General features: G+C 39.3%; 1 protein-coding gene across 2 annotated transcripts in view; it reads right to left on the reverse strand.

Annotated features, from left to right (window-relative positions):
* Window positions 1–290: 290 nt before the first annotated feature.
* GAB1 (GRB2 associated binding protein 1) overlaps window positions 291–21,591 on the reverse strand; it is an 80,793-nt gene continuing 59,492 nt past the window's right edge. Inside the window, exons 6-12 of one of the 2 annotated variants that reach the window (XM_018552976.1) lie at window positions 19,109–19,194; window positions 18,702–19,002; window positions 8,340–8,429; window positions 7,751–7,838; window positions 4,935–5,055; window positions 2,455–2,577; window positions 291–1,105 (exon numbers count right to left, since the gene is read on the reverse strand). In XM_018552976.1, coding sequence (XP_018408478.1) covers window positions 947–1,105; window positions 2,455–2,577; window positions 4,935–5,055; window positions 7,751–7,838; window positions 8,340–8,429; window positions 18,702–19,002; window positions 19,109–19,194 — 968 coding nt within the window. In that variant the 3' untranslated portion in view covers window positions 291–946. The remainder of the gene's footprint in view (window positions 1,106–2,454; window positions 2,578–4,934; window positions 5,056–7,750; window positions 7,839–8,339; window positions 8,430–18,701; window positions 19,003–19,108; window positions 19,195–21,591) is intronic. The other variant, XM_018552977.1, reaches the window with a different exon arrangement.

The raw sequence follows: 21,591 nt of genomic DNA on the forward strand, positions 1-21,591 counted from the left end.
CCAAGGAATTGTCTACATGTTACTCAGCTTGTACCTGAGCAGAGACATCTGAACTAAAAGGACACATGAGGCATTCAGCTAGCGCCTGATATCAGAGAAACGCTTACAAATATATTTTTAAATGTTACCACTTTCATTTTCATATAAAATCAAACTGTATTGCAGGTTTTGTGGTCCTTCAATTAGCGCAGGATAAAAACACCCACCCATCTCTACCACACCACAATTTTGGGGGAGGGAGAGAATGAAATTACATTGCATTACACATTTTTGATCAATGACAGCCAACTATCATTGAGCCAACTAGATAATTACACTGCCTGTATAAAAAAAAAAAATCATTTTAAAAAGAGCACATGGTTCTGCAGTTTCAAAGACCAAGACAATACAATGAAGTCAGCAATGAACATCCCATTCTTTAAAAAACAAAAGGCTGATAATCTCTGAAATCTAAAACATAATTGTCACGCAAATAAACAAAATAAAAAGAAAGCATAAAAGTCATAAATCAGAGAATACAATAATTACAATTCGTTGTTTTGATAATAGTTGGCCATTGTTATGCTACCATGCACTGCAATGCATTCGTGGCCAATCTACCATGTTAAAATTCTTACAGCTTTTAGTTGTATTAGTGTACGACATAAAACTATCTGCGTTAATAGCAAAATGTGTTAGGAACAAGAACCATTGTTCGAACCACAAAAAGTGCATAAAACATAGTAATACTACAAAACATGGCTAAATGTGTTAAACAAATGGTCCTTGTTGGTTTCCCATGATAGAGTATGTACATTCATTTATGAGTGATATAGACTCCACAGTGCACTAATCAGTCTCTGTCTCACCAAGTCACCTGTAAAGTTCCTAGATATGCGCAATTAGACATAGTACATTGCACTGTTTCTGGCAGGGTTTGCTTGCAAGAGTGTTCATGCTAAAAACCTCATTTGACACTCTTGGTTGGGGTTTCAGATTCCGTTGACTGTCTTTCATCAGTCCATGCTTTCCTGGTATTTGTCAAAGCGAGGGTTTTCTCCTTGTCAACGACAACATAATCCACTTTCTCCTCTGCAGCACTGCTTCCAGAGCCACTGCTCTTCTTCTGTGGTGTAAAAAGAAATGGTTAGAAGTTACTTGAATAAACTGCAGCCATTTGAATGCATATGATGGGTAACAGTCCTGGAACCTGAAGTATAAGCACTAACCTTTCAAAGGTTGTCTCCCTCACTTACAGTATGTGAAAACTGCAAAAATAACTTTTCTTGCATTGTCATTATCACGTTTCTACATCCTGTGACATCATGAGGTATTTAATGCTCCTTTGTTGATCACCCGCCCATGGGAGAAGTCATTAGGGCAAGAGATATAGATTATAATATATAGATATCTATATCTTGATATTTATCTTAGCCCTTGTTGACTACCGTTCCCATGAGAACTCAAATGGGTTGGATCTTCCTTACACTGATGGGGCAATCTTTGGGCAGCAGCATGGTCAATGACAGGGAAGCAGTGAAATTCCCTATGAACTCTGATGCCTCAGTCAGGGCAGGCGAGTTGCTCAAGAAGGTGCCCCATCCCTGTAATGCCACAATTACAGTGCTGGTAAAGAGATACTAATGACACCACTTTCCATAGTTCATTCTCTACACCCTTATCACTCGTCATCAAAACACTACACAATCTCGTGTATCTGAACTGCACAGTTTTACAACACAGTCTTTAGGTCTGGCTAGTTGCAACAGCTTCTGATAAGACGTTACACAACCCATGTACAAAAAAAGGAATGTTTCCTCAACACAGCATAGCTGGGTAGTCACTCACAACAATACATCTTCTGAGATGGAGACAGGTTACCTGCCATTGCTATGGTCCTGAGAACTATGCACGGAATCCCCAGATAGACTGGCCCTACCTGAATAGTGGAATCTTGTGCTAAGTGGAACATGGAAGAGCTGTCACTGTCAAATGTAGGACCGTAGAAGAGAATACTACTATACTTAATGAACTGGCAAACCCTGTGCTCGTTGGCTAACGAAACTTCCAGGATTTCCAAAATCCAGCCTGAATCTACCAGAACATGTTAATAGTAATTTTCCCAATTCAATCAAAAAATATTGCAAAAAGGAAAAGACATCTATTCTTCTGAGGATTATGAGCTAAACTGGGTAGGTGTGGCGTGGGAGAGGTTATAGCCCTAAGGGGGCTGACAATTTCTCCAGTAGGCAGCAGTATAATCCAAGGTTACCTACTATAAAGCTGTGCCCCTCAATAGACAATAGAGAAATGAATCTCTGCAATTAAACCTAGCTTGCCCATTCCAAAATAATATTTTACAATTAGGCAGAGATTTGGACTACCCTGAAACCTGCATTCATATAAAACTAAGCATGCATATGTGTCATATAAGCTGTGCGAAATAACAGTTATCTGTGCACTTACGTCACTTACTTTTCTTGGAGGTGTTGATTTGCCAGAGTCCAAATCTAAGTCTAAATATTCCACTTGCTTGTCTCCTTTAGGCTTCACCATGGGGCTATTTCCTCCATCAAGGCTGTTGCTTTCAAACAAACACTGGAATTATGAAAATGGTGGCGAAATTAGTAATTTGGTAGTGCATAGTTGACATTCCAATTTAATTTTCGTCCAAATACTACTTATATGTATGTACAGAATGTATTGACGAATCTCCCCACGAATCGCTATCGCTCAATTCTGCAAGTGATTCTAAATCACTATCGCTGTTTTCTAGGTGGTCTAAAACCGCTTTTGACATAAAGAGACGCTTTTTGGATGCCATGGAAGTTCTCAAGTTTCGAGGCAGAAAGAACGGTAAAAGTGCAGGCAGGGCACTGGACAAAACTGAGCTGAAATGGTTTGATACAGTAATGTAATCATGACAGATTACAATGTATTGTGTGTATGTCATGTTTTCACTTTTGAATTTCCCACCGGTTCCTCCCCCCTGTGACGCCGGCGCTAGTAGGGAAGGAAGATGGATGCCGCATCGGCCGTAGGACACATCGGGGGTCGTAGGGACAAGGTAAGTGACACTACAGTGTAATCCCGAGTGTGGCTCGGGGTTACCGCTTTTGGTACTGAAAATGAACCCCGAGCCACACTCGGGAATACCGCCAGGGAGGTTAAAGGTCCGAAATCTTATGCAACATATGAAGCAATATGTATGAAGCAATGAATGTGACATTCAGTGATAGTGAATCAAGCACTGATTTTAAACACACAAGACCCTTTATACCCTAGGCACATACATCTGCAGTGAGTGTATGGAGAATGTCACAATCACTACTTTATAAATATACCCCTTAGTATATGGTCTTTATCAGCTATCCAAGCTTTATATAAGAATGTCTGCAAATAACGCTATGAAATTAGCGTTATTATACCGGTGAAGCACATCACACCTTATTAGACACTTGCAACAGGTGTAAATGTTTTAGAGGTCTTTCTGTTTCCTTGAGACAAAAAAGTAGTGGAAAGTCTATAGGGCACACTGCCTGTTTCCCCTGAAAATAAGACCTACCCTGAAAATAAGACCTAGTACTATTTTTGGGAATTCTTAAAATATAAGACCTACCCCGAAAATAAGACCTAGTTGTGACCTTTCCTAGGGCCGGTGGTGGCAGAAGGGAAAACTTGAAGAGCCACGGGAGAGAATCGGCGATGCCAGCGCTAGAGGAAGCGAGGCGGCAGCGGCGGGAGCAGAGCCGCATAAGCCGCATGCCTCCTCTATAGCGCCAGCTCCTGTCACAGGCGGAGTGATACCAAATGCACCCCGCCTGTGAGGAATTTATAGTAAAAGCGTGCTTCGCTCATTCTGGCCAGCAATTGGTTGCCAAATTGCTCTTGGAAAGGTACGACACCCCTGATTGCCCTGATCAACCTATTCTTACCTTTTGCCATTTTGGATTATTTAATTTGGATTTGAATTAATTCTGGATTGTTCTACATTAAAAAAAAAAATAAGACCTACCCCGAAAATAAGACCTAGTGTGTTTTTTTGAGCCAAAAAAAATATAAGACAGTGTCTTATTTTCGGGGAAACACGGTAGATCATGCTGGTCTGTGTGTGCGCCTTTGAAGATGGCATGGTAGTAGTCAGAGATAAAACTCTCGGTGCAGGACTTTTGACAATGAAAACAAAAACCAGAGGCATCCTTAAAATCTAAAGAATCCTTAAAGGTGCCCATACACTGCACGATTATCGTACGATAATCGTACGATAATCGTATGCGATCGGTTTTTCGTACGATAATCGAGCAGTGTGAACGGAGACGTGCGACCGTTTCTACTGTGCACCTTACTGTACAACTGGTAACAAATTGTTGAGTGCGTTTGTCGTTTGTTTTGCTTTACCGTTTCTACTGTACGGTCGCACGTCTTCTGTCGAACCAGCATGTTCGAAAACCAGCCGGGAATCGTACGATTCTCGGCTGGTTAGAACGGTGCTCGGAAGATAAATGCTGAACGGGCCGGTGTGCGCACGCGCACACTGCCCGTTCAGCATTGCGGTCATCGGAAGCCCGCCCCTCAGGGGGGTGGGCTTGCGATGATCGAGAGTGCGATCTGCCTGTCCAAGATAGGCAGATCGTACGTTTTTTTAATCCCTTTACAACCATCGCAAGACTAAAGTCTTGCGATGGTTGTAGAGTGTATGGCCACCTTAAGACTAGTAGGAGAAAAACATATCTTGCCAACACCTGCTGTGTGTGTACATTAGAAGGCTGTCAGGCTGCCCAGTTTATGCTTCAACAAAAAGGGGAAATAAGTTGCGATTTCAGTGCGTCTGTTTCCACAATGCATATAGCTACAGAGATACACGAGGGCTTGTTTTAGAGTGCTTTTACTGCTTGTCCAGAATATGTAAATACTTTATAGTGCTTAGAATACGAGCAAATAAAATTGGTACATACTGGACCATCAGACAGATTTGGATTCATCGGCACATAGTTTTCTTCACTGTCCTGAGAGTCACTGCTGGAAGCTGTGCTATGAACAGAGTCTGGCCTGGTAGGCATGGGGAACCTGGAGGAACTAATAAACAAGTTAATTTACAAACCATGTGTGAGATTGAATACTTTTGTCACATGCAAAAGGTACACAGAGAAATGTGGTCTTTCATAATAACATTTTATTTACCAGTTAATATTTTTTACATTCCTGTTATTTGTTGGACTTACAGTAGCATATGCAAACTGAAAACATGCCATTGCATTTACTGTGATTCACCCAATGGATTAACTCCTTCATGACTGAACTTTTTAGTTTCTGTTCGTAAATGACTGACGCACTTTTGACATTTTTGCTGTGTGATTCTTCCACGTCAGTAATATACTTTCTTACAAAGTGCACCCACACATATTATATATTGTTTAGAGGACAGATAGGGCTACATATTTATATCATATATTTGTAACTAACACCTCACTTAGGACAAATAAAATATAAAAAGAAAAGGGAAAAATAAACGTAAAGAAATCACTTTTTCCCCAGTTTTGATTTGTAGTATTTTTTAGAAAAACAGCACAGCTAAAAAAAATGCATTACATTAATTTATCCTTTATTTGGAAAAACCTCACATTCCTAGGATTTTAGAAATGTTTCTGTACTTCTCAGCCTAAAACTAAGACCTAACATTTTAATCTTTTTTTCTCTAAAAGCTAAAAGTGGTCACCTGCCATACAATGTCACACTTAGCGACAGCGACATACTTTGAACATCACTGTCATGAGGGGGGTTAAACAAATTAACCCCTCAGGGTGAAAACCAAATCTGCAGCTCAGCTGCAGATTTTCATTGTAAGGGGTTAATTTTTATATTAATAATCGTATAAAAAATATCAAGCAGTCAATGTGAATTACTCTCACTATTACTGCTTGATAATTTAATTAATTTTAGGTTATTTTTAGGCTGCTTCAAACTTAAGAACAGCCAATAATAAGCTTGGTAACACTGATACTGCAGCATTTCAGGATCAGATGTCACTAAAGGTTTTCTGATCATTCCAACAACGATCAGAAAACGTGCAACATTGTATCAGCAATAAAACATGTATCAAAATCTTTCTATTGCTGAAGGTTGAGAAGAAAAAAAAGCCGCTATACATTGGGATTTCACGATCTATACCAGCTGTCAGTGAGAGCAGTAAATGCCACTCTGCTGTCACTGACAGACACCCGGATCCTGAAAGGGATTGGGTATCTGAAAAAGCTCAACTCTTTCATTAATGGATGCCTCAACACTGAGGCATCCATTAATGAATGGTAACAACTGATTCTCAGCAGTTACCTGGCTTACAGAACCCCAAATAATTAATCACATAGGGGAGAATAATTCTGTACTCCATGATCAGAAATGGAGGGTCTTCTTGAGATAACCCAAGACAGCTCTGAATTTCTGACAAGATTACATGTTTTTTGTTTTATTTTTATACAACAGAACAGATATAACAAAGTACTTGGGAAAATATATGTATTGTCAAGGCTTATTATACACTTGAATATAGAGTTAGGTATGGAAATAATTGGACACTTCATAATTCTGGCTCTGTACACCACCACAATGGATTTTAAATAAAACCACCAAGATGCAATCGAAGTGCAGACTTTCATCTTTAATTCAAGGGGTTGAACAAAATGATATGAAGCGTTTAGGAATTGCAACCATTTTCTTACACAGTCCCCTTATTTCAGGAGCTAAAATGTAATTGGAAAAATGAACACAATCATAAATAAAATGTTCATTTTTAATACTTTGAAGTCTGAAATGAATGGACATCACCAAACACTGGGGTTACTCCTTTGTGATGCTTTGCCAGGCCTGTACTGCAGCTGTCTTCAGTTGGCATTTGTTTCTGTCACATTATCAATAAAAAATAGTGACCCAGTGCTGTTGGAAGCCATGCATGCCCGTGCCATGACACTGCCTGCACTGTGTTTTACAGATGATGTGGTATGCTTCGGATCATGAGCCGTTCCATGCCTTCGCCATACTTTTTCTTCCCATCATTCTGGTGCAGGTTGATCTTGGTTTCATTTGTCCAAAGAATGCTGTCCCAGAACTGGGCTGGCTTAATTAAAATATTTTTGGGGCAAACTCTAATCTGGCCTTTCTATTGTTGAGGCTTATAAATGGTTTGCACCTTGTGGTGAACCCTCTATATTTGCTTTTGTGAAGTCTTCTCTTTGTGGTAGACTTGGATAACGATATAGCTACCACCTGGGGAGTGTTCTTCACTTGGCTGAATGTTGTAAAGGGGTTTTTCTTTACCACGGAAAGTATCCTACGGTTATCCACCACTGTTTTCCATGGACGTCCAGGCCTTTTTGTGTTGAAGAGCTCACCAGTACATTGTTTTTTCCTCAGAACGTACCAAACTATTGATTTGACTCCTAAGAAGGGGCTACATGTTAAAGAGCTGCAATTCTTCAACCCTTCCTCCAATATGGATGTGTATACCCTCAACCTAAAGCTGAGAGACTGCACTTTAAGCCCAGGTTCATTAACTGTAACTTGAATTTATTTTGGTAAACAGCCGCCTAAAAAAAACTTGCGTCAGTGTCCAATGATTTCCAGATATAACTGTATATGCTAATATTAGGAACATGACCATTATTATTCTTTTTAAATACTCATAACGAGTAACAAGATTTAATGCTGCAGTTCACTAGAAAGGGCAGACTAAATTGTATTCATCTTATGGGAAACAAAAATATTTTATAACACTTACTCTCTTGTGAAGCTTCTAGTCACAGGGGATCGTACAGGTAATTCCACCCACTCAGGAACTGGCTTTATTTCCAGCGGTGCTGGCTTGACTGCACAAAATAAAAATGTTACGCTATGTAAATATCAAACTATAAATGTGCACATGTACATTGTATACCTACTTTTTCTTTTCTATTCCAACCATATTTGTATGCTTTGTTCTCACAGCCCAAAGTACAACAGTTCACAACCCAACCTTGCAGAGCAGTGTCATATTTTGTGTACACTGCTACTAGAATTCGGTTTTAGCATCTACCATTGTTTTATCATATAATAGAAAAGATCACCTGACATCTAAGCTTCTACAGCATTTTTCAAAATACAGCTTAAATAAAAGTACATGGAATATTAGATGTAATGTATGTAATAATGGAACATATGGAAACAAGGTCAGTTATCAAGTACACAGTTTTTAAGAAACTACCTTTGTAGGTTTGTTACTTGAAAAAATTTACTAGAATGATGCAGAGTTACAATGCCGCCTTCAGCATCACTACAACCATGTGCAAAATAGGTGTTAAAAGGACAGAGTGCAGATCTAAAATACATACCCTTTCTTCTTCTGGGAAATTCACCTATGGTTTGTGAATCTGTCCGCTCTAAACCATGAGGTTTAGTTCTTAAAATTTTAGGGCTTTGACCTAATTGGTAAAAAGAAGACTCTTAATAAGGTAGTTTTCTGAAATAAAAAATAGGCAATTACAAAAATGGAATACTGCATCAAAAGCAGCGGAATCCAGGCAGCACAGCAGGGTTAATTTAATCAGCAAAAGCAACCCTGTCCAAAGACTTCACAGCTGAGCTGCACTCATGCTAACAGGGGAAGCACCCAACTCAAGAGAAAAATGCCACATGCCAGAAGCTTGCCTGAAGCCAGCAAAACAGAAAGACAATTAAAAGGGGTATCTGTAATTCTTCCACATTTACCCTCCAACATCAGAACAGACTACTCACCTCTTCCAGCGTATGCCAGACTTCATAAAGAGAAAAATGCCACATGCCAGAAGCCAGCAAAACAGAAAGACAATTAAAGGGGTATCTGTAATTCTTCCACATTTACCCTCCAACATCAGAACAGACTACTCACCTCTTCCAGCGTATGCCAGACTTCATTTAAAGCATAATGAAGCCAGGTAAGAACCCCTTTATGTCTTTGCAGAAGCTGAAAGGTTGAATAACCCACCAGGTTCTTTTAGCTCTTGGTCACTACAGCAAGATCCTCACAACTGGCAAAGCCATTGAAAGAGGAGCTTAGGTTTGTCATTGCTTTCCACTCTGATGTCCCTAAGATATGAGGCAAGGTGGGGAGGCAAGAGACCAATATCCATTTTTAGAGTTTCAACTAATGTAATCATAGCAACATAGAGACGACTTATAGATATTTGTGGTATCTTAGTACTGTATGTGTAATGCATGTCAAGTTAGAGCAAGTTATTTGTATATTCATTATATTTGAAAAATGCATCTTTACGGGTGGCTAAATTATTGTAAAATGAGGGATCAAGTCTATCCAGTTCAGGAATTATAGGGAACTTATAGTCCTGCAAGGGGGAGGATGGGGCAAGCTTAAATAGCAGACCTTGCATTTCAGGAACTGGCAGGCCCAAAGCCCAGCTTTTTAGACTTCTAATAACTCTTTAACAAACCATAAGATCCAAGTCTTAAGACTTCTCCACTGTTTACTGTTTACTTCTGATTAAGTCATATTCCGCATCTTACCAGCAATACTGAGCACTATCTGCCAGAATATTGGACATGAACCCTACAATTATTGCTGATCAGTTAGGATTTCCTTCATGGGACCAGATATTTGTGGTCAGGCAGATTTTGCTGCAGGATGTAAGCAAATCACAAGAGCAGAGAAGTCCACCTTGATGTATGACGTAAGTCCTAATGCACAGTTTTGATAAGGATGCCAACAGAGTTATTATACTAACACACAAACTACGAGGGGAGGCCAATAAGTTCTTACCCTCACCTATGATCTAGATGTGCTAGGGATATGACATTTTGCAGTTTTATAGGTGGAAATCTTGGTAATATGCATGCCAAATATTGTTTTAGTAGGTCGTGGTGAATTATAGTTAGAACCAAGAGAAGTGGAGAAGGTGTCATGCGGGACAACGTTGAATACCGAGCTGTGATTAGGTTCTGACATCTTCAAGGGAAATCTGCCCAAATAATCCATGAAAAGATATCAGCTGTGCATGGAGAGGATTGTCCATAGGTTATGAATCTCTGCCCCTGAAGGTGCCACATCAGGCAAGTAAGGTGAATGGGGCAGAGATTCATAGCCTATGGACAATCCTCTCCATGCACAGCTGACATCTCTTCATGGATTATTTGGGCAGATTTCCCTTGAAGATGGCAGAACCTAATCACGGCTCGGTATTCAACTTTGTCCGGCATGACACCATCTCCACTTCTCATGGCTCTAACTTATAATTCACCACGACCTACAAAAACAACATCTGTCATGCATATTACAAAGTTATCCACCTATAAACCTGCAAAATTTCAGATCCCTAGCACATCCAGATCATGGTGAGGTTAAGAACTTATTGGACTCCCCTCGTATGTGCATTTATTATGTAACTTATTACTGCTGTTTTGCATCTATTAAACTCCAAACTTTCCACATTAAATCTAATATACAATTTACAGGTGAATATTACTGAATGTGTTATGCATGAATACGAAGTCAAAATGGTAAAAAGCTGCTTCTGGCTATACTTTGAGCTATGCAATCAAAATTAACGGTAGTTAAGCATTTAAAAATTCTATTCAGGATGCATTTTACTAAAATAAATATTTTTGATATCAGGTTTTGTGCCATAAGGCATTTTTTTGCTCAAAGACTTTAAAACAGTGGAGTTCTATTTCTCAGGGTGGTGGCAACATGCATGGGGTGAATATGGCTTATCAACGGTGCCTACTACAATGTAATGTTCAAGTAATATGTTATTTTGTCTAGTATAGGAAAAATACAGGGCCCACTGGGAAGATTTTCCCTCTGTTTGTCCTGCTGACCACTGTCACAAGATAGACAAGTAATAGAAATCCTTTTTTTGTTGTCACTGGAACAGGAAGCAAGGGAACATCTCCCTCTGGTGACACCTGGTTCAGTGACAGCTGACCAAGAGAGGATTACCCCTCACTTAAGAGCTTTCCTTTTATTTCCTTTTCTTTCTTAGGGACAGGAAGTGAAGGGAAATCTCCCTAATGGGACACATACAGAAAAAAAAAACCCAAACTAGTTTAAACTATACTGATAGAAGTAATATTTGTACCCGAGTGCCTGTGAATGTCACAGGGTGACCAAGATAAGCTGACCTACAACAGCAGCGGTACTTGATAAACACTGATGTACATAGGTGTTGCACAGCTTAAGGCTCCATTCACACCAGGGCGGTAGCGGTTCAGCGCGGTTTACGCACGATTTTTGAAAGGGCATTTTATGGTTGTTTTTAATTGTGTTTCAGCGCTAAAACACAATTAAATTAAATTTGGGCGGCAGGCGGATTGTGCGCGTTTGCGTGAATGGGCCCCATATGTTTACTGTTGGCAGTTCAGCGCGGAAAAATCTGTTTGACCGAACTGCCCTGGTGTGAACGGGGCATTGAAGCTAGACAACCCCGAATTTCATTTATGTAGAAAAAGTATCCTGAACTCAGATGCTCAATCTAACACAATAATAATGCCACTTGTTATAAAACATGAGGTTAAGTATATCATATTGAGAGAACATGTGCATCCACTTAAAAGACAAACATACCAAGCACCTCTGCTGTGTCACTATACCTAAATGCTATGTATGCAGACAAAGCATAAAAGATAGAGACTTGAGGAATTTTAGGCATATGGTGATGATCTTTGATAAGCAGCTATTCATTACACACATCCAGTGGAAGCCATAGCTTTCCAGCTTGCATGGCCCACACTTAGTGGAAAAGATGCTTCTCATCAAGCTTGCATTCTAGTTGAAAATTAAGGCCTTAGAGACCAGAATATTGAGGTAGAAGCAAGACAGTGCAGCTTGTCAGAAAAATTTTAAGACCAGCCTAGATGGATGCAATCAGAAAGACCATACACCTGTAAAACAAACACTCAGATGACGCTAACTGAAATCAAATCAATTCACAATAGTAGCAGAAAGCAGGGACATGATAGGAAATTGAACCTAGGTTGTGAATGTTGGATATTAAAAAGTGGAAGGGGGTTGAAGAAGTGAAAAAATAAAAAAAACACTGGCGACAAGGGAAGTACCACCACCGCCTCCAGGTAGAAAAGGGCGACATCTATAATCCACAACCCATACCTCAAAATTCATCAACATAAGAGCAGATACCAACAAGGAGCTAAATAAAAGTATCTAGAAAATCATGTCCATGTTGGATACCATTACAGAAGGAACCATTACCATAGCCGTCATTTCACAGCAAGGTCTGCCTTGGCTACTGGCTTTTCTTTTTAAATAACCACCCTTCCCCAAAATTCTGCCTCTGCTCCCTTCAGTATGTCAAGGAGTAGGTTCCCCTTGGGAGAATTAAGGTGCCCATACACTGGCCGAATTTCGGCCAGTTTTTAGTGTACCGGACTAAATTTGGCCAGTGTACGGGGCTGTCAGCTCTTTCAGCCAGCAATCCTCGATCAGCTGATCCGCCTACATCTGTCAAAATACAATGCAAACATCGGCGATTCCTCGATCAACATGCTGTTTTTGTTGGAGGAATCGCGTCAATTTCTTATGTTCAGCCTGCGGGTTGAACAAAAGAAATTGACAGGTGTATGGCCAGTTTAAGCCCCCACCAGGGAAGCCGACCCCTTAGGTGTGGGCTGACCAAGAAATGGCAGGTCCACTAAACTGCAGGCCTGTCAAGTGGAGAATCATAGAAAATGGGAGAAATTATTTAAAGCATTTCCTCCCATTCTACCAGCCTCAGGTATGGAGACACTATGCCACCATTGGGAATTAGAGGGGCTGATGTGAGGGGCTATACTGGTGAGAACGCTTTTGAAGTGTTCTGCGAGCTGTGTTTCCTGTACGATTGGCAGAGCCATCTCCAAGATCTAATACCATCCTGGAACATGACTGGAAAACTGTGGCTTGTATATGACCTGCCATTTCTAAACTGGTATGGAAAGGCCCTAATGCACATGTATATTATTTTATCTTCATGTTGTTCCTTCAATGCCACAATTTACCAATACTAACTTTAAAAACTGGTTGCTGTGAATAGTAGACAGTTTTAAGACCAGAACGTACTCAAATTTATTTTCTACCAAGCAAACCAACGGTTGCTCAAATGGAATGCAATACATACGGTGTGGAAAGTAATGATTTGATCACCTGCAGATTTGTAAGTTGGCACACTTACAAAGAAATGAAAGGTCTATAAATTTTTGTCATAGGTGTATTTTAAATGATAGAGACAGAATATCAACCAAAATTCAGAAAAAACACATGATACAAATGTTATAAATTGAGTTGCAGTTCAGTGAGTAAAATAAGTGTTTGATCCCCAAGCAAAACATGACTTAGTACTTGATGGAGAAACTCTTGTTGGCAAGCACAGAGGTAAAACGTTTCTTGTAGTTGGTTACCAGGTTTGCACACATCTCAGGAGGGATTTTGGTCCACTCTTCTTTACAGATCTTTTCTAAATCCTTAAGGTTTCTTGGCTGTCACTTGGCAACTCGAAGTTTCAGCTCCCTTCATAAATGTTCTATAGGATTAAGGTCTGGAGACTGGCTATGCCACTCCATGACCTTAATGTGCTTCATTTAGATGTTCATTGGCAAACTTCAGACGAGCATGTACATGTGCCTTCTTCAGGGGAACCTTGCGGGTGTTGCAGAATCTCAATCCATGGTGTTGTATTGTGTTACCAAATGTTTGTTAGGGGACTGTGGTCCCAACTGCCTTGAGATCATTCACAAGCTCCTCCCATGTAGTTCTGGGCTAATCCTTCACTTTTCTCATGATCATCCTTACTTCATGAAGCGAAATCTTGCATGGAGCTCCAGAGCGAGGTCGATTGATAGTCATTTTGTATTCCTTCCATTTGCGAATAATCGCTCCAACAGTTGTTTCCTTCTCACCAAGCTTCTTGTCGATAGTCTTGTAGCCCATTCCAGCCTTGTGCAGGTCTACAATCTTGTCCCTAACGTCCTTTGACAGCTCTTTGGTCTTGCCTGTGGTGGCGAGGTTTGAATGGAAGAAAGAGATTCTGTGGACAGCTGTCTTTTATATACATAATAAGTTGTCGTTAGGAGCACCTTCTTACATTGACAGGACTAATCTGTGTACCACATAGCCAGTCTGTGGGAGCCAGAATTATTGTTAGTTGGTAGGGGATCAAATACTTATTTTACTCACTTTGCTGCGTCTCAGTTTATAACATTTGTATCGTGTTTTTTCTGGATTTTTGGTTGATATTCATGTCTATCATTTAAAATACACCTATGATAAAAATGATAGACCTTTAATTTCTTTGTAAGTGGGCAAACTTACAAAATCTGCAGGGGATCAAATCATTATTTTCCTCATGTATTTAATAATTTTGTAACACATAACTTACCACAAAATGACCAACTTAAAACCAAAGCATCTGTACATTTCATTATTATAGTTTTGAAGCAGAACTCCAAGAAAAAGAAAATAAGGATCTTGGTTATATGCCCCATAAATACATTAACGTCTTAGCCTACTCTTCTGGTTGCAAACATCTTTAATCTGCGCAGTTCAACACCTTCCTCCCTGAAATTAGAGTAAACAGTAGAACCTAGGATGACTAAGGGGCAATGGCTTTCCAAGCTCTGCTTCCTCAGTTACCTTTATTTCCCTAGCCCGGCAGTTGGAGAATGAAGAATCAGTAGCACACCAATTAGGTAACCTACTCCAAGCATGCTTTCCCCAGTCAAGAATGAAATCACAAAAGGCTGATAGGGAGGCACATACATTAGTTGTATATAAAAGTCTCTTAGTAGGACATAATTAGATTTTAAATAATTTGCCTGGAGTAGCTCTTCAAATTGCAAAATGTAAGAAAAGAATCTGCAGTAACTACATCATTAAATGCAACAAAATGCTTCCAAAACAAATACATTCTGTTATTACTCTGATAACGTTTTAGGGGCGAAACCACCAAGAAAGACAAATATAAAAAAATGTGCTCACACACAGAGGACCTATTATTATGGTTGTGTTTTAAAAACATACTTTTTTTTAATAATTACTTTAGAAAAGTACACCATCAGTGGATTTGCGGACTCCATGGACTGAAAGATAAATACAATTCCTGGAATTCTTATAAAGTCTGCTCAGAATCTTTTGTAAGTGAATAGAAAAAACAGTGTATTCCCTACAAGGCTGCAGTAACCGTTGTTGGTGGCGGGTCATGGTTCTAGCAAGAAATATACAGCTAAAAATACGAATATTTCTTATTTTGGGCCAAAAAAACATGTAAATATCCATTAGCATTAACCAAGTAGGTGCAATGATATCTACAGTTTTACACATGTCAAAGTTGCAGACATTGAGGTTTTACTTTCTGGTCATTAGGGGTTTAAAGCAGAACTCTAACCACGTTTTTTACTTTAACTTCCATTGTGTATAAGAGTTTTACTTCTGCTCATCTCTGTTCTGTTCTTTAAAAATCACTACTTTTCTTTATGATGGATATTACAGTTCCTGCTATACCTCCGGCCTGCTGTTGATAGAGCTGTGGCTCTTATACACCGATCAATGTATTCTGTAAAAAGTAGTGATTTTAACCCTTTCACCAGAGATGGTTTTGCACGTGTTAAAATGCACAATAAAGGCCTGAAGATCACTTAAAACCCCCCCAAAATGATATATTTCTTGAATGTAGAGACTGTGTAGAATAAACTGGTGGTAGCTGCAATTTTTTATATTGCATGATATTAGCGAGACTGTGCCTAAAGTTCTGCTTTAACTCCAACCAAAACTTTTATGCCGGGATAAACGTGGGAAGAATAAGCACTTGTCAAGTTTTTTGGTGTGTGTGACTTAATTGGGGAGATTGCATCTGTCACTGTGACAGCAGGATATGAAATGAAGGGAGCAGTTGTCACCAGGACAGGAAGACCAAGACAGTAACAATAACACGACAAAGGGTCAAATCCTATACCAAGTAACAAAGGAGTCTTGATGCAGTCTGTGTACCAGAAGTGAGGGGAAATCTCCCGAGACGACATATATTGCAAATCAAACCTGAGAAAAGATTCTCTCTCTTCCTCACTCTGTCCATAACAAAACAAAAAGAGTTTTGGCTGGAGTTGGCGTTTAGGAAAGAAAACCCTTCAAAGTACATATAGATCGAATAATTGTAATCCTTTACATATATGAGGGAGGCCAATAAGTTCTTACCCTCACCATGATCTAGATGTGCTAGGGATCTGAAATTGCAGGTTTATAGGTGGATATCTTAGTAATATGCATGCCAAATTTTGTTTTTGTAGGTCGTGGTGAATTATAGTTAGAGCCAAGAGAAATGGAGGTGTCATGGCGGACAATGTTGAATACCGAGCTGTGATTAGGTTCCTCCATCTTCAAGGGACATCTGCCCAAATAATCTGAAGAAACATTTACAGGAAAGCTGCTTCCACAATCCAGATTTGGAAACAGGAAGAAGTCTGAAGGTGCCAGGTCAGGTGAGTAAGGTGGATGGGGCAGAGATTCATAGCCACAATCGCTGACATCTCTTCATGGATTATTTGGGCAGATTTCCCTTGAAGATGCAGAAACTTAATCACGGCTCAGTATTCAATTTTGTCCGGCATGACACCTAATCCATTTCTCTTGGCTCTAACTATAATTCACCACGACCTACAAAAACAAAATTTGGCATGCATATTACCAAGATATCCACCTATAAACCTAGCACATCTGGAACTTGGTGAGGGTAAGAACTTATGGGCCTCCTCTCGTAACACCCATTTCTATATTTAAGAAATTTTTTAAACGGCACCAGTCAGCGACTGGAGTGTTAAATTTAATAAGGTGTATTTTTTTTTTTACAGTGATATACACATACAAGCATGCACATTTTAATCAACAAATATATATAATACATATATATTTAATTCAATAGCAGTATAAAATCAACAGATGGGTTGCAGCTACCCCACTTGAAATTATATTAAAGTCCAGGCTAGAGCCTAGAGTCTTGGTTTAATTCCTTAGTTTTAAATTGATGGGAAGGAGAGGGTATCATGGGGAAAATTGTGTGTTGTAAACCATATCCCAAATGGATGAAGTACCCTCTGTAAGGTCCATGCCAAGACCTATTGTTGTACTCCATTAAAATACAGTCAGTTTTGGGTGAATACAGATGATATTCAGTCACCAGTTTCTTACATTCCCTAATAACACAGAATGGGAGATCCACTTCCAGATGTGACCAGTACCTTCTCTTTTCGCTTTAGTAAGAGCAACTGTGTCAAATATCTCTTAATTATAAGCCAACGAGACCACTGTAATATCTAATGTCCACCAAGATTCCAGGACATATAATGAAAATATTGCTGGTCTAGGGGAGTATATAATAGGCATTACAATATAATAGGTCATTTAATCTCCTAGCAACCTCTGATAAAGGAGTTTTGAGTGGACTTAAAGTGACCATTTCACTACAGGTCAAAACAACAAAGATGCCTCCTTTCTGAAGCCTGAATCTTGAAATGCTCCTCCCCAACTGCCGCAAGTATATAAACACTTCTGGGTTTGCTTCCCCCTACAATCACCTCACACATCATGACATCCTCAAGTGACATATGAACCGGCAGGAGGAACCACAACCTGCTGAGGGATTATCTGGATTTTACACAACCAGAAGTATGGAATACTTGCGGTGGCTGTTTCATGCAGTTTCATGATGCAGAACGCCAAAACGTTAAAAATGGATCCTCTTTTTTTCTCAAATTGTTCTCTCTTCCCTACCCCTTCTGTAACCGATATGTATATCTCTGATTTGGAACTTTTTGTACTTCAATTTGTAATAAAATAATTTATAAAAGAAAAAAACTAAAAATAGAGCCTCTTCTTTCAGCAGGTATTGCCATTTGTTGTTTTGACCCTCTAGAGAGAAGTGTGCCTCTGGTCAATAATATAAAAGGAAATGCCTGAATAAGACAAGATCACCAGGTATTATTTAAGGAAAAGCTGCAGATTTAAACATTTTGGATATAACTTTTAAAATTCATTAACATATTAAAAATTATATGAGATTTAAAGATTGGGTCTACAAATAATTTACTTATATATGAACAGTTTGCTTGGTGTTCTCTTTTTAAAAGATAAAGAATTTCATATGGGTAAGGTGAAATATTTTGTAACTCTCAGATGGTACACGGCAAAGGGAGATTTATTTCCCCCCAGTCCTTCTCCTTCCCATCTCCAACACTTTCCAACAATGGCAGTCCTCAAACTATCCGCCTCTTTGGAATGGAAGAAAATACCATGACTGAGGCAAGTGACATTTTAAAATAATTGTAATAATTTTCATTTCCAATTCCTTTTCATTAAATTCTTCATGCATGCATTATGCAAAAGCAAAGAATCAAAATATTAAATTGCCCTTCATTGGTAGAACATTTTTTGAAAAATGTTTCACAGATATCTGAAAATATCAAAATTATCTGCAATTAAGGAAATGTTAACATTTTGATACAAATGTTAGGTGTAGTTAACTGCTGTCTCATCTGTTTACAGTTAGTTTTCAGGTATTGATCATTACTTGGTTTAGTTTTCAATATCAACCCTCTTCCCAAGCCAAAACATCACCAACGGTCTTAAAGCTTTACAGAAAGCAGGTTAGACTTAGCAGCAGTTGGTAGCCTTGCTGAGTAACGGCAGGAGTAAGCAAAAGTTCTCTGAAAGCTCAGCCTACCTTTTCTGTCTGGTTTGAGATTCCTGTCAACGGGTGGAGGCTCGCAGTCTGTAGAGGGAACGGACCTTCTTGGCGGAGTCTGTGGACTGGATCTGAAGCCCATATGTGCTGGAGGGGGAACTTGCATTCCAAATGCAGAAAAGTCAAATGTGCCTGGAGTCATAGGTACATAATTTGTTTCTTGGATGGGCTCTGTACAGCTGTTAGAATGCTGTCGAGGAGGTGAATTCGGGTTCATTGGAACATAGTTTTCATCTAATTCCTCAGTTGAAAAACTTCCTGTTAACATGCTTCTGTTTTTCTGGAAGAAAGAAAATATATCCAACTGCAATTTAAGCAAGGATCTGAATAATGCATAAATACATCATCCATAAATGCCCAAGGAATAAAGTAGATCAAAAACTTACAAAATGTCCATGAAAGGCCTCAAGAGAACTAGATCTGTCACCGGTAAAAGGACGAGGGACATCGTAGAAATCTTGAGAACTCATTTCTACAAAGACAACGTTTGTGACAAAACATTTAAGAAAAAGTTAAACATTTTAAAAAACTGAATTGTAACAGATTAAAAAAAAAGCAAATCATTTTGCAATTCATGTGTGCAATTAAATGTTAATTATATTGTTTAATCCCCACAAAACAACGATCACAAGATATGACGCCCCATTTTGTTATATTTTTTTTTAGTTTTCATAAAACATTTTAGCCAGTTATCTTCCTTTCAGAAGGTAGAACATATACTGTACTTTACAGTCAAGTAACTTACTGCTGCATTCTCAGTAAAAAAATAAATACAAAAGTCATCACAGTAAGAGGGACCCCTTGATATTGGGCACAGCAAGTGTGCAGATTCAGAAGACCCCACAGAGGCACATGAAACAGGTAATTTAAAGGCATTTACCATAAAATGAAGTGTTGGCTTTGAGTGGCAATATTTTTAACAGTCCAGGCTTGGGGACAGTTATTGCCTTATTCTGTACCTAGTGATTTACTGACCTGAAATAAGCACGTACCGTATTTTTCCGTGTATAAGACGCTACTTTTTCATAAAAATCTTTATCTAAAAATAGAGGTGCGTCTTATACACGGGGGCCGTGGTTTTGAAAGTGCTGATACCACTGCAAACTAGCCTCACGGATTGCAGAGACAAGATAACAGTTCTCCTCCAGTCATAAATCTTTTGAACCTGAGGTCTGCTGTTGCTGGGGAGATCGTGTAGGCAGTGCCCAGAGTGGTAATGTCGGAGCATTCTGTGACCATAAAAATGTCAGAAAGTGAAAAACTCATGGTATGGTGTCAAACAAGAGGTGATTGTGAAGTCCTTCAAGAAATGTGGAATCAGCAATGCCATGGACGGAACTGAGGATGATCTTGTATATATAGACAGTGACTCAGCAGACAGCAGAAGTTGAAGAAACTGATATGTTTGAAGCTAAAAGTGATGAAGAAACCAGTGATGCAACAGAGGCTGAATAAAGTGATTGGCTCAGAGGTAAGTGTGATGCATAATATCATTTAAAATATTGATTTTTGTATTTTGGGTAAGAAAAGTTGGGGGCGTCTTATACATGGGGGCGTCTTATAGACGGGAAAATACGGTAACCATTTGATCAATTTCCTTCCTGTATAGTTGTTTATTTGCAAGTCATTGACTAGGTGGTGGAGCCAGATCAGAAGAGCCCCAAATGCAGCAGCTTACAATGGCAGCTACCATATTTGATCTGCAAAGGTTCCTTTCAAATTTAAGCATTTGAGCGATTATAGACTTCCAGTTAGACCAGTTCACCAAAGTAAATTAACCAAAATTGCTGGTAAGCTTCAGCTAGACACAGGGAACAAACCAAAAATCAAAACTCCAACAGAGGCTCTAACCAATCCCATGGTTCTAAAGTGGCAATTGTTTTTATTTAAGGATGTGACTGTCCAATCACACCCTGGGTCTGTGTGTCTCTCCCTTCTGCATTATGAAGGTAACAAAATCAGGGGAGTGCCAAGGCCAGTGTATTAATGCTCCTACTCTTAATTTCTTTCATACACAACTAATTACCCTTCCTCTTTTGAGGAACACAAAGTGACAGCACAGTGGAACCTGCAGTTCCACAAATGCAAATTACAGGCTTGACAAGCGCAATTTTAAGTTCCTAATAGAGTGAGGAAGTGTTCAGTTCCTTGGTCAGGCTTTAAAGACCATCATCAGGCAAAAGTTAACCCCCCTTTCAAAACCCTCCCTTTGCCATGTAATCCATCCAGTGCATGTTGAGAATCCTCTTCCGTGTCCCCAGAAGACCCCATCACTGAGAAGCCAATAAAAGTATCCATGCCACACAGGCAGCGACGTGGACACCTGAAATAGGATCATGCCTCCTATACACAGAGAAGCAGAGAAGACTCCAGACTGGAGCATTACATGGTTGTTGATTTGTTATGAGTAAAAAGGGCATTTTGTTTTAATGGCAGCAATTAATAGGAGGCTATTTGTACTGCCACCAACTACATCTAAAATAGCTAAACTATCTACAAGTTTTGTTTAAATCTATCCACACAGATACAGCCAGCAGATCCCAAGGAACATATTATTCATATCAGACACTATGAAGTGATCATTCCCCGATACTAATGGAAGTCTCGCCTAAAAGTCTGATTAGTAAAACCTCCACATACACCAAATGCATTAAACAGCATGAAGCTGTCAGCATGACTCAAAGGGAGTGCAGGATACAACACTTAATTATGAGACAGTATTTAAAATATTCCACACTTCTATTTCTACATGTGAAGTCAAGCTTCATGAGCAAGCTCTAGTTTAAGCCCAGACATGCATGTTAGATATTATGTGAAGTACAAAGAAGTTCCTATCCAAATAACTCTTCTCCTTACATCAGACCTGTAT

This window comes from Nanorana parkeri, unplaced genomic scaffold (genome assembly GCF_000935625.1).
Source record: "Nanorana parkeri isolate BGI_ZX_2015 unplaced genomic scaffold, ASM93562v1 scaffold104, whole genome shotgun sequence".
NCBI lineage: Eukaryota > Metazoa > Chordata > Amphibia > Anura > Dicroglossidae > Nanorana > Nanorana parkeri.